Consider the following 14,122-nt stretch of genomic DNA (forward strand, 5'->3'; position numbering starts at 1 on the left):
CCTGATTTCTTCCCCAGGTAGCTGGGTGCCCTTGGCCACAGGACATCCATGCTCACACTAAAGCTGCTGTTCCCATGTCCCCTTCCCTGTCCTGCCCCTCGGTGACAGCAGCATCTGCCCAGAGTGATCCCTTGTACAACTCAGCTCTGTGTTTTGTGTGATTTTCCCACTTCTCACATACCACAAACATGTGATTTTCCAGGTAGCTGCCATGTATTGCTGGCTCAAATGGACTGATTTAACCTCATCTTGATGACCAAACCGATGTTTTCTCTTTTGCTCTCATTTCTGACAGATAAATCCACTAAAAACATCCAGTTTCCTTTTACTATTTCCTAAGTTAACAACACTGGGACAGCCCAGCTCACGTGGCTCTGTTCTGATGCCTTGAGAGGCTGCCTAGAACAGAGGCCAGACAGTGTTAAAGGAATAAAGTAGGTATTTATTAAAAAGGCTTTCAATGGATTCACCTTGGGCAGTGCAAAAGCCTGGAAGTTTTGGTCCCTTTCTATACTGGGGTTAATTGTCCCATCCCAGCTCCAGGTTCTGCAGTCCCATCCTCCCAGATTCTCTCCTCAATTCTCTGCTGTTTGCACTTTTTTGGGGCTGAAGCTGCAGCGGTGTCCTTGGTTGTGGGGCTGGAAAAGGATTGTTTTGTGTGACTGAGCTGTGAGAACTTGTAACACTTTGTATGGCGTTCAGAGTTACACACAAGTGCAGTACAGAATCTGGAAAATACGAAAGCTAAACCTTAAGGCATCAGTCCAGTTCCCTGCATGTGGCAGTGGTACCCAGCCCCTTTCCAGATGCCACCCTCCCTCCTGCAGTGAGGTCACACAGCCAGGGACAGTCAGGGTGTAGTGCATCCCCTCAGTAACCCCCACCATTCTGGCTGTAGCACTCATCACCTTTCAGGCAGCCACCTCCCAACCTGGTGAACAGCTCTTGTCCTAAACCTTAGTGCTATTCACTTGTTTCCAGTACACTTTGCTGAAGTGCAAGAGCCTAAAGGCCCCAGGCTTTCCCTTATACAAAAAAGCAGATACTTCATCAAAGATAAGGGTCTGGTAAGAGCTCTCAAAGACTTATTTTGCAGTTTTCTTCACAAATCTGTGTGAAGCTTAGACTCAACAGTTACAGAATTGCTTTAATCACATTTGATACTCTTTCCTTCAACAGATAGACTAGTTTGAATCTTTTCCAGCCATGCTAATAGCATCCATAATTCATAACAATTACTGAGCTGGACCTTCAGTTTTTTGTGCCTCTTCTTTCTGTAGTCTGAGCTGGAAAATAACTAACAAGAGCATGTCAAGCTCTGAGTGCATTCTGCGTTCACATATATTTACCTTATCACTCGCTGATTCACACTCTGACCTCCAGCACAGTGTCAGCACTCCTGTGAAATTAGTGGTATGAGAGTTGGCAAAATGCAAGGCTGTCTCCTCAGCTGTTCTCTGTTTCTCTATTTTTTAAAAAAAAATTATTTAACCCCACAAAAAAAGAAATTACACAAGTTGGTTTTGGCTTCTTTACCAAAGTTCGTCTCCATTTGGTAGTGCTTAAGAGCTGTCACTTTTCATCCTCCAAAGCTAAGATTCTCCTCTTGATCCAATTCTTCTTAAAACATCTTCACTTACTCCTAAAATTTCTTTTGATTTATTTGGTTGGCTGAACTGGACTGGGAACTTTGACTACCAATTTTTTTTTACTTTATTAGGACTTTTTGTTGTTTTGATTTAAAAGAGGTTATAAAAAGCACTTTTAAGGCATAATTTGTTAAAGCAGATGTGTATTTTCAAGAACAGTGATAACATTCAAGGCAAATAAATTTTTTTTTAAGAATTGTATTATGAAGATGTCATGGTTTCCATTTGCTAATCTTTGCTGGTTTATCTAAGATAACCAGTTAAAATTTCAAGTGCAAACCCCAAATTTAAGCAATGCTGAAAGTTAAGCACAAGCATGAAAAACACGCTTACTCATTTTGCACCTAGATAAAAGATTAGTCTTCTTAAGTTGACCTTTTAAAATACTGCATTGGATATAAGCACTCTATGAAACTAAAATATTATATAAATGTGGGTGCAGTAAAAGCACATCAGCAACAGCTACTGATGCATGGAGATTCAGATATAGGAGTAAAATCCCACCTATCAGATCAACATACCTTAATATGGAATAATAATTTAATTAATTCTGTGTAGCAACAAAAATAAGCATAACTGTTAGGGAAATTTCAACAGGTGTACGAATTATTAAAGATAGCCAGTAGTCTTCAGGGCTTTTGAAAATATCTCTCTGAAGGAGTCAATCTCTTCAATATCTGAATGGGATTATCTTACATGGGATGGTAATCAGGGGATGTTGACTACTTTCCCCTGAGAATCAGACTCCTTTGTAACATATCAAGCCAGTCAAATTGGAAATAGAAAGCTCTGTGCTTGAAAAGTTTCACTTTCTGTAACAGAAAAAGTGTCCAGCTCAAAACCAAAAAAAAATCTAGAACTATGTTTGAAAGTGTCTTGGTTTGGTTTGGATTTATCATGGCGTTAACGGTGAGTCTTACACATTTCCAACCCGCTCTCTTTGTCATTTCAGGGCAGAAATGACCAACAGCAGTGAGAATTGTAATTTTACAGACATTGACAGCTTGGCATGGAGCGTGCAGCTGGGGATCTCCATCCCCACCTTCATCCTGGGGCTGGTTCTCAACAGCCTGGCCCTGTCTGTGTTCTGCCGCTTTTGGAGAAAGCAGACCAAGACCTCGGTGTACATGATCAGCCTGGCCCTGGCAGATGTCCTGCTGCTCCTCTCACTGCCACCAAAGCTCTACTACTCTGTCAACACAGTGCCTGGGCTGTTGTGTTCCTTCATACAGGCTCCTTACTTCGTCAACACCTACACCAGCATCTTCATCATTGTCTGCATCACTGTGGACAGGTACATCTGCATAAGGCACCCATTTGAAGGTCGAGCTAACCAATCCCCCAGGTGGGCTTTCATGATTTGCTGCTTCATCTGGGCAGCAGCTTGCATCTGCAGCAGCCCAATATATGTGTTTCACAGGAATGAATCTATTAGATGCTTTCACAACTTGTCAGACCAGACGTGGAGTGCCCCCTTCATTGTTTCTGTGGAGATATTTGGGTTTCTGATCCCGCTTGCAGTGATGGTTTTCTGCTCTGCTCAAACCATCTGGACTCTTTGGAATCACAAAACTCGTGAGGAAAACAACACGGAACAAAGTGGCTCACTGCGAGTAATCATCATCAACCTTGTGATGTTTCTGGTGTGCTTCACCCCCGTCCACCTTGGGATTGGCCTGCAGTGCCTGGTGAGGCAGCAGGTGATTGTGGGCTGCAGGATGAAGCAGAACATCAGCCTGTTCCTCCAGGTGTCCATGACGTTCGCCAACATCAATTGCTGCCTTGATGTCATCTTCTACTATTTTGCTGCAAAGGAATTCTGTAAGAAGACACAGCTGAAGGGGGTCACTGAGCTGTGTCCTGTCTTTAACCCCTGTGCCATGCATTGGGACTGCCAGCAGTGGGAGAATGCCCCTTGCCAGGACACTGACACTGTTACACCTGACACGGCAGGGACAATCCCATAGGGACAAGGACAATGTTTTTCCAGTGAATGCAAACCTATTCTATATTTTCTATATATTTCTATATATCTATATATTTCTATATATTCTATATATTTCTATATATGTTCTATATTTTTCTTCCCTTTAAAGATGAAGGAGAAAAAAGTTTGATTAAGGAACCAGCATTAGCAAAGTGATAGACTGACACCAAAAGAAGCATTAGCCTTGACAGTATCTGCAAAATGTGAAGAGCTTGCCAGAGGAAAACTAACCAGATCATGGGAATGTCTTCTAACATCAGCTTTTGTCATAGCTACACCACTTTTCCTTTTACATAGGTGATCAGAAAGGTGTTGCTAAGAGCAAATACAGAAATAACTATTCATAACCTTTCTGACTCAGAAGGTATCTTGGCAGTTAAAAAGCAGTATCCAGCCAGAAGTCTGATTCTGCAGAAGGTTGCTGTTGGAGCTCCTCTGCTTTGGCAGCTTGGCCAGCCTGGGACAGCAGTGAATCCTTCCTCCTGGAAGCATCACAGACTGCTCAGGGCTGCTAAGAGGGACAGCACTTTTTGCTCTTTCATAAAGGACATGCTGCCCAGAATAGAAATCCAAGGGACTACCTCAGGTACCAGCCATTCCTGAGCAACAAACTTTCCTGATTACCTGAGCTGAGGAATCATCGTGGCTGTCTCCTGCAATTCTAAAACAAGCTTTTCCCACATAAATCAAAACAACTTATTCAAATATGAGAGTTAGAGAAAGATTGAATGTGTTGAACTCTATTTCTACATCAGTGGATTTCTATCAAAGATATAACACATGCATGAAATTCTCTTGCCTGTCTTCTCATTCTTTCTTGGAGCAGGGGAATTAAGGAAGCAAGCCCTGCATCACAGAAGATGAGGGAGTGATTGATATTCTCCTCTCTCCCAGTAGAAGACTGGACCAGCTCTATCCAGCCCACTCCTTAGGGATATCCTTCTAGCCTGTACTGTACACTTCTCTAAACACCTCAGGACTTGCCTGAACCCTTCAGATCAGCACTTCTGCACCCCAATGCTATTTGAAAGTTTGGCTCTGACTAATCTGAGCTTTGTTGCAATTTAAGCCAAGCATTTCTTGAACCCTCATCTGCACAGTTTTAAGCCAAACATTTCTTGAACCCTTATCTGCATGGTTGGTGCTTGTAACGAGAAACACTTTCACAAAAAGAAATTATTTTCTTTGCCTTTCTAAAACAGCTGTGAAAATAGTCTGAGACTGCTGGTAGTCAAGTTTCTGGAGCAGGTATTCTCTTTATTCAAAATGTGAAAAGAAACTACCTTCTATCTGTGGCAAATTAAAAAGAAAAGGGTCCAGTTTTGAAAATACAACTTGCTGTCCATCAATTTCCATAAAAATTATTGGCTGTGCAAACTGCACGTATCTTACAGTGGACCTAATATAGGAACATTTTAAAACTTGTTAGTACTAAAACTATGACCACAGCTGAAGCAAAAAAATATTTTTATTATCATCTTCGGTGCTTTTTGTAAAGGAGCAAGAGGAAGAGCTCTCCAAAAGAGTAGATTTTCTACTCTTCATGTTTTTCCACCTCAATTACTCAGAAGCTTACACATTTTTCAGTATGGGTTAACCTTTCTTCTTTGCACCTTTCAGATTACTTGGCATACAAAATGCGTGTGTGAGGAAGAAGTTTTACTAAATAAACTGTACATGTGAAGTGTATGTGATTTGAAAATACATATTCATTCCCAATTTGACAGCAGTATGTAAATCTCCTCTACCTGCACTAGCTGCCTAAAAATTACTTGGCAGCAGCAACCATGACCCATCACACAAGGCTAGGATTATTAAAGTCAGGGTTACTTAGGCTGCAGTCATGGGCAGTGGTGGAAGCCACTGTGAGCCACTGCTCCCAAGGCTCGCTGCTCCTGGCTGCAAACCTGGACTACAAAATCTGGAAGTTAAACTGAATTATTTTCTTCCCATTTATTGCCACCAGTGCCACTTCTTTGTTGACCTAAAGTGTTTTTATATAGAATTTCATTTGTCTAAATTTTGCCTGTTGTATAAGCAAGCACGAACAGCCTCGCTAAGCGTGCTTAAAATTTGAGAAATAAAATGAAAATGAAATTAAGAGAAAGAAGGAAGAGAGACCAGCTGTGTTGATTCTACAGACTGTTGCAGTAGTCTTAATTTTTAGCACAAAAAAAAAAAACAAAACAGGTCTTTTGAGCAAGAAGGTGTCAGTTTCAATTCACTGCTTTTCAAGATGAACTTATATTCAATTAAAACACTTAAGTCCTGTTTTGGCCTGCAGCTAAGAGTACAGTTTTTTCTAAATCGGGATTTTACACACAGGCTCATGTGGGAAATCCACTGTTAACTCTGGAGCATATCTGGTTGGTTTTATTTTTACACCAGGACAAAGCAATAAAAATCCTTCTGCAGCTTGAAAAGATACACAGCAATTTTAATGATGAATAAAATTGAAAAGCATTCAACATTTTAAAAAACCCAAATCTTCCAGAGCTGATACACAGATTCAGAAAATGTTTCCTCTCTCTTGATGTTATTCTTAATATACAGAAAAGTGATGGAAACCTGGATGTGAACCCCTCACACACTCGGGTCACCTCCTGCTGCTTCGGTTGTAATATAAAGTCAAAGAAGCTCTGTCTTAGTGGGGAAAAAAAAAATAAAAACCTAATGCTAACCAAAAACACCACAAACAATGTGTTAAAAAAATTATGTTTTCAGTTCTCTCCTCCTATGTGAATTGAACAAAACCACAATTGCACAATTAACCATGGACCATACAGAGGAGTTGTACTTAACATTAATTTTTCTGGACATGGCCGTTACAGGGCACAGCATTCAGGTGACAATGCAGGTGATGTTATAGTTGATAATATTCAGAAAACAAAATTTTGTTTTTATCCAATTAAACTTCTCCAAAAGGGCCAAACCCCACAGATTTTCACAACATGGAAGAGAGCTGATTTTTCTTGAGATCATTTTTATCAATGGCAGTTTACTCCAACATTCTACAATTAGCATTTTTTCAACAATCACTGTGATTCCCCAAGCTGTATTTTATAGACTCACAAAACTGAAAGACAGAAAAGCATAAAAGTAGTTTGGACAAAAGGGAAAAAATCCCAACTCCCAATTAAAACAAACAAACAAACAAGCAAGCAAACAAAAACTCCCAGCAGAAAAAAAACCACACAGGATTTGTTCCCCAAATTCTTTTCCTGTCCCTTTGCTTGGTGCTTTATATCATCTTCATTTCCCTGCTTGAGCACAGAACTCAGTGGCACTCCATTAATTTCTAATGCTATAAAAGTACCATCAAAACAATGCTGGACTTTTTGAAAAGTTCTATTGCCCAAGAAGTCCCTTCTGAAAGTTTTTCAACAACAATGACATCAAAAAAAGGAAATTTAACTGGTTTAATTGCAAGTAGAAGATCTAATATGTGAATTTTTTCTAGCCTTCATAATACTGCTTTTATGATGCATGAGGGAGAGCCAAGCCTGGATCTAAGCACTGTTTGTCTCCTGCCTTCTCACATGGGACCACAGTGAGCACAGATGGGCATGGGCCCTGTAAAGTCAGTCCAACATCTTTTCACTACAATTAAATAGCTAAAAATACAAACCAGACAGTTTTCCATGTGAGGATGAATAACCACAAAGAAAGCCTAATAAGTATCACTCTAGCAGTTCGTCATATCAAGTAATTTCAAGTGTTCAGGAAACTTCAAAGTGAGAAGAGCAGCTCTCTCACTGCCCGAGGCAGCCTCTAGATCATGAGAAGAAGCTGAAATGGGCTGGAAGATTGAAACTGGTGTTCAGAGAGACATCACCCCAAACCTCACCATGGTATTTCACTCAGGGGTTATTCAGCAACACCACAACTTAGCGTGCCTCAAACACATGCAAATGAGAGACAAACTGAGGCCACTCAAAAGTATAGACTTCTGTCTGTCTCACCAAAGTAGTTTTGGTGATTTTTTTTCCCCCTCACATTCAGAATATTTTCCACTTTAGCCTAATTGCTTTCTCTGAGTCTTGGGCACACTCTGCATCCTTCCACCGAAACACCAGGACAGGAGCCATGCAGAGGCAGTGTCCCCTGAGGAACTGCCAAGTGCAGCTGGGAAAAGCAGAGCCCAGCCAGCTCCTGAGGTCATTGTCACCTGCCCTGGGAGCCTGCACCCTGCTCAGCACCACAGTGGCAAATGACAGTGAGCTTGAATTCCTTTATGGAGCCAGGGGGTGGAGGGACTTTGGTTGCCACGCATCCAGAGGTTTCCCCAGGATTTCCCAAGGAACTCTCTTCACAAAGAGAGGCAGGAATGTGCTTGCCCTGAGCAAACTGGAAAGAAAGGTGCCTGTCTGTTATTTACACAACACTACAAATGGGAAAGCTGGCTTGGCTGGGTTTCAAATTCTTGTGCTCTCTAAAGGTGTGGAGAAACACAAACTCCACACACACTGTTCTGGCTGCTCTCCTGGCACTGCCAAAATCCAGAGCCTGGAGAGAACAGCCAAAGGCTCAGTTACCAGAAGGGGCAGCAACCTCTCCTGCTCTCCAGCTCATTGTGTGTGCAGGGGGGAGGAAGGCCAGAGGAAGAGGAGCAGAGGATGCCACAGCACAGCAGTTGCACAGAAAGTGAACTGAGTCTGCTCTCAGGGGAAGCATCTGCCTGGGCAGAGTACAGGCTGCAGTCCAAGGACAGAAGTCTGCTCCCAGAATAAAAATCACATGAGGCACAGAAAACACCTCTGACCCCTCTCCTGGCTCAAGGCCAGATTTTGGGCATCTCCCCAGAGGTGTCCCCAAGCTGGTGTGTGTGTACCTGCCCTGTACCCTCTGCCACTGCATCTCACACTGTGGCTTTCTCCAGTTGTCTTTGTAAACTCCTTTTGTAAACAGCTAAAGCTATTTCTCCTGTAAAAGTCTGTGAGAAACAGAAGAAACTGGAACCAAAACCCACCTATTTTTTAAAGATATTTGATAATGGACTATGGAGAATATTAGGTGAAGGCTCCTGTGCTGCTTCTGAACACATAATTAAATGATTTTCTGTCAGCAAGAAAGCTATTTGCATCAGAAAATCACTCCTAGGAGCTGACTGCCACTAAATGGCACTGTGTAATGAACTTTCACAGTTCTGTAACCTCGGTGTTAGCTTGAAAACTCCAGAGCAATCAAACTCACCCCCTCTTCATGGATACATCAGGTTCACACAAGAGATCTTTTATCTTCGTAACATCAGGCCAGCACAGAGACTAGAGCAAGTGTTAGCACTGAAGCACACCTGAAGAGACTAAGAGTAGTTGTATTGCTATAGTGCCTTTCATCTGAGGAAGTCAGGATGACTGAATGTGAGAGATATGATCTCCTGCTGCAGACAGCTCTCCAGCTACTGCCACAAACGTGGGAAGCAAAAAGGTGAACCAGGTGGGCAGCAGCCAAGCAGCTGGTGTAGTTCAGGCCCTGCAAGGTGATTCTGTGTTCCTGGAGTGGCACAATGTATTGCCTTTGGCCCTGTCAAAAGTTTTGCTTTAATTTATTTAATTTTAAAATATATTTTAAAAAGAAAAAAAAAAAACATTGGCAGTACTCACTGCAGCATATGGCACGACAGAGGGCTCACCAGAGCCAAATTCATGCTGGACCTGTGGATTTTTAATTCATTCTTTTTTAAATCACTGTCATTTCTGCCTCACCAAGAGGTCTTAGGAATAGCAGTGCTTTCTCCAGCACCCATTGCTCCAAGGTGAGGACTCATCCAGCCAGGAATGAACTCAGCAGCTGAGTCAGACCCGCTGTACATCTGTAAAGGGGCACCAGGATGACATCCACATTGTCCCATGTACGCCACCTGACACACTGCACTGCAAAAAAACCCTCGCCCAGCATCTGGCAGCCTTTCCACAGCATGCCCAGTGTCCTTGTACACGCTGCCTGGACTGAAGGTCACAGTGCTCACCCATTTAAAGCATGAAAGGCAGTGCTCAGGGGAAGCAGGGCATGCTTGTAGACCTCATGACAAGTCCCAAAACACCATGATGCAGGTGTTGTGAAAAAAACTATTTATGTTTACCTGCTATGTATCTTCTCCTCACCCCAGCTTGGTGCTTCCACAAGTCTTCTATTAGCCAGGTTTTCAAGCCCCAGTTGTGGATGTACATGCAGCTTCCTATGGGGCAAAGAATGTCTCAAAGGCATGAGAAATGAGATTTCCCAGGAGAAATCCCATCCGTGCAGCCACCTTGTCATCTGCTCCATGGCACCCAGCTCATGCCCAGAGGTGCTGCCCAGGGCAGGCAGCTGCTGCTGAGCCATTACCTCTTCGGGAGATCTGAAAAACCAGTTGGTTTTCCCCCACTTACTGAAGCACAACAGCTTCAAGGACTGCTGGATTTCCACATCAAAGCAATTAGGGGGAAATGCCCTTTTTTTTTTTTTGTTCACATTAAGGCTATAGTCTACTCATTCCATTTTCATATTTCTGACACCTGGAAAATCACACTTGTAAGTGAGAGATGTTGTTCCACGGTTAATCTTCATTCCAGCCAAGATGGAATTTACCCAGTTCAGTGCATGTGTGAAGTCCAGTTGTAGTTCTGGGAATTGCAAACACCACGGATACCCACAATCACCACACCAAGATCACAATCCAAACCCACCGTTTTCCCTTTCTAAAAATGTGACTTCAAGTAAACCCATAAGAGATTCCTGTGAAAGCTAACAGAGAGAACAGAGAAACGCTGCAGGTTGTCTGGTCCTATGAGCTACATATTAAAAATGTATCTATTTTATCTTTTGTGCAATGTACTGAAATGAAACTCAAGTTTCATTTTGGCACAGCGGTGCCAGTGCTCAGTGTCCCTCTCCAGTTTCCCAGAGATGCTCTCAGCAGCTCTGTTTCAGAGCTGCATGTTGCCAAACTCTGAAAAGGTTGCACTGTCTGAGGGAAACAGCTGCTCCCACCTCAAGCAATGCCCCATCCTGCAGTATCAAATATGGAAACAAGTGAGGGTTCCTCAGCCACCTCTGAAGAGCTTCTGGCATCTCTAGCTAGAAACTCAGTATTTTAACTTCTGGCTTGCCCTCAACAAGAAGCAGTCTGCCCTCCCCAAGGACAGCAGAGTGCTTGGACATCTGGGCTCTCAGATCAGCTCTCTCTGGACTTGGATATCTGTATCCTGCAGAGGAAACCATACAGATGTTTATTAAGCATCTCTGAAACCCCAATCAACTCATTACTGGAAAAGATGCAGCCAATAATTATGCCAATTGTTAGCTGAGCTCTGGAAAGGAGCTTACACATGACTGCCCCTTTAGGTTAATGAGAGTTCAAACAACCATTAGTATCTGTATTAATCTACTGATTGCCTGGTGTTACTGGAAAAAATACTAAGGTTGTGATGTTTTTCTGATACTTTTGATCTGTTTATTTGCTATGTTACTGTGGTTTGTTTCCCCTTCCCTGAGGTTGATACTGGCTGGGTAATTTTTCTCAGTATTTTATAGAAACATAAAAAAACAACCAAAAAGAGCCATTTCTTTTAAAATATCCTAATACCTCCACTTTAAACCTTTTACAGACAGTGCCTTTCCTCTGCTACTATACCAAGTTTTATCCAGAGGCAAGCAATTCCAACCCAGTGAAAGCAAGACTTGCTCTCATTTCCCACAGCACTTGAAAAAGTTGGCTGAAACACTGCAAAGTCATCAAAATAATTGCACTGAATTATTGCAAACCTTTGTCCTTTTTTCACTGCACTGAATTGTCTTAGGTGTGCCCAGCATGTAGCTGTTGCAGTAAAATCTGAGATCTCTGCATGTTCCCAGCTCTCTTCTTCCCATGTACTGAGATCACACTGCAAGGCCAGGCTCTGTGAAATTTGCCTTGAAACCACAGATCCCTTGGCAGCATAAAATACTGAAATCTGAACCGTGGTGTGATTTTTTTAGGGTTTTTTTGTTTTTTCTTTTTCAGTGTAACAACAAGCCCTAAGTGTAATAAAGACAGTAAAATTGTTAGAAAAAGTATCACCTTTAGAACCTCTTCTCTTCAGGATTTAGTAATAAAAACATAAAGATATCCTGAGAATTAAATCTTTCTCTTGAAAGTAGGCAGCATGATCTGTTTTGAGTCACAAATTTCTCTAAGTTACTCAAAACCACCTTTGCCGGATTTACACAGCAAACACTTCTGTTCTTTCTTCTCTTTTGACTTCCAGCACTAGAAATTCAGCTTGGGGAATTCAGCTGGATCATCTCTCACTTATATATCTCTGCCAAATAAATTCTGTGCCAGCTAAAGTCCTGGTTTCACAAGTGTTTTCTGGCAGCACACAGACAGAAGAAGGGACCAAAGGCAATGCCACAGCCAGACCCTGCCCAGCAAGGATGCTGAATGTGAAAACAAGCACGTGCTCCCTTTCCATGCTCATGCTGGAATGAAATGCCTGTTCTCCCTTGCACCATTACTCATTCAGAGCTCAGCATAATGCTCCAAGTGTCATCACTCACAGATTCCAGTCCAACTCAGCAGGAATTACCTCTGTGTCGGCTCAATACTGCAGGCAGGAGATAAAGAGAAGCAAAAAATAAATAAATAAATATAGTGTGCTCTCTCCTAGCTGCACCACGTACCAGGTCATTATATAAAAATGTGTTCATGGTGATTTTTAGGACAGAATTCACCACCACCATTTCCAGCCTCACTCCAGCAAACCAATCAGTGAGAGTTCTCCCCTACGGAAAACTGACAAGCTTGAACATGGAATTTTTCAACTAAGAACTCTCATCATGAACTCTCTCCCATCTTGCTTCCAGCCTCCTGCCCCTGAAACACTCTTGGTTACACAAGCCATGGATTGGTTTTTCAGTCACCCACAATTAAGCTGCTTTCTCTTACTTTCTGCTGCATTCTTCGTACAATTTGACACTTGTAAAAATCCAGAAGTATCACCAGATAGATCTTTCGTTCTGTTTGCACCCAGTTCACCCACTGATAGAAGTTTTTTTCAATGCAAACACCAAATGCCTTAAAAATTAATTAGAGTTCTGTGTGGTTGATTCCATCACCAAACTCTGACAGTGTCAAAGTTACAATCGCTCTCAGGGTCTCACCATCATTTGTCTGGTCTATGAGACCTTGCTTTTTCAGTTGTCACTGTAAAGGGAGCAGTCAGATATTTTCTCAGTTCCTCTGACTGGAAAGAGAAGACGGGACCCATGAGCTTCAGTAAGATCTGGAAATGCCAAAAGATCAGATATACATTACCAAGAGGAACCTCAGTTTTAAAATAATTTCAGAATATTGTAAGTTGCAAAGTATTTCTAAAATAGTTGATTTTTTTAAGAGTGGGTGTCTGCAGGGTTGGGCTTTTTGTTTTTTCTTACTGTAACTAGAATTCAGAAACCAAAATTCTAGCCCAAGGATCGACAAACACCATCTACCAAGATCAGAGATGTCACTCAGCTTTTTTAACCATGAGGACATGATGTCACAGCCAAATATTAGGCATTGCCATTTAAGGGACAGGTCCTTTTGGGCAGGCTCCCAGCAGCTATGGGGCTGCACCTGGGAGCTTCAGTGGCCATACCCTTCCCACGGGGTACATCCTGCTGTGCCTGAGCCTGGGGAGCAGTATGGGAAGCCTGGGCAGGTCTGCAGGGGTGCAACCAGAGGTTTGTAGATGAGGAGGATGTTGCAGAGCCCCTTGGGCCATGACAGTGACACTCACAGCTGAGCTGTGGTCCTTTTAAACATGCCTGCCAGTTTAAACCTAACAGCAAGCTGTTAGGAACCATCAGGTGCTGACATTTCTTCAAATTTTTAAAGATTTAAACTCCCCTCTGTCATGTGGTTTCATATATCTCTAATATAACCACACACACAAACTGCATTGACAAGATGTGGCACACAGTTTCAAACTAATCCCTTCGCAAAGGTCAGGAAGTCAGAAAAATACACATATTGGAAAGCAATATAAATAAACTTCTCTCTGTTCCCCATCACCATAGGCAGCCGAGGACCAATACACACTGGTAGTGATCCAGAGCACTTTCAGTCTCAGTCCAAATTTTGGGCTAGTTTTGCTCTTCAATCAAATCTTTAATTTTCCAAGTGGCTGTACCATCTAAAGTACCAAATACATCACAACCCTTCTCCAAGTCCTAAAATAATACCAATTACTCTAAATTTTAACATTCTGGGCAACATGTTTTTGTCCCTGACAATGGCCTTGGCTGAAATTCAAACCCTTTTCCGTTCCTGAACTTCACACCTAAATTTTGGCTCCTCAACGTTGTGTTTCAATTCTCAAAACAGGTTTGTGGCTCGCTTGCTTAAACTGAATAAGGTTTCTCACAAAACTTTCCGCTCTGCTTGTCTTCTTACCTCCACCTAAAGTAGGAAGTTATCCACAGGCAGGGTGAGGAGAGCCATGCCTGTGGCACCCCCAGGGATCACCCTGAGCAGCCAGCCCCT

The 14,122-nt window shown here is 42.4% G+C and overlaps 1 protein-coding gene across 1 annotated transcript; it reads left to right on the top strand.

The window, feature by feature from the left end:
- Positions 1 to 2,608: 2,608 nt before the first annotated feature.
- LOC134047552 (G-protein coupled receptor 55-like) lies at positions 2,609 to 3,616 on the top strand. The gene has a single exon (XM_062498798.1). It carries the CDS (start codon positions 2,609 to 2,611, stop codon positions 3,614 to 3,616), a length of 1,008 nt encoding a protein of 335 aa, XP_062354782.1.
- Positions 3,617 to 14,122: the final 10,506 nt, after the last annotated feature.

This window comes from Cinclus cinclus, chromosome 10, assembly GCF_963662255.1.
Source record: "Cinclus cinclus chromosome 10, bCinCin1.1, whole genome shotgun sequence".
Classification (NCBI taxonomy): Eukaryota; Metazoa; Chordata; class Aves; order Passeriformes; family Cinclidae; genus Cinclus; species Cinclus cinclus.

Coding starts and splice junctions, on each gene's coding strand:
- LOC134047552 (XM_062498798.1), top strand. CDS start 2,609: ATGACCAACAGCAGTGAGAATTGTAATTTTACAGACATTGACAGCTTG.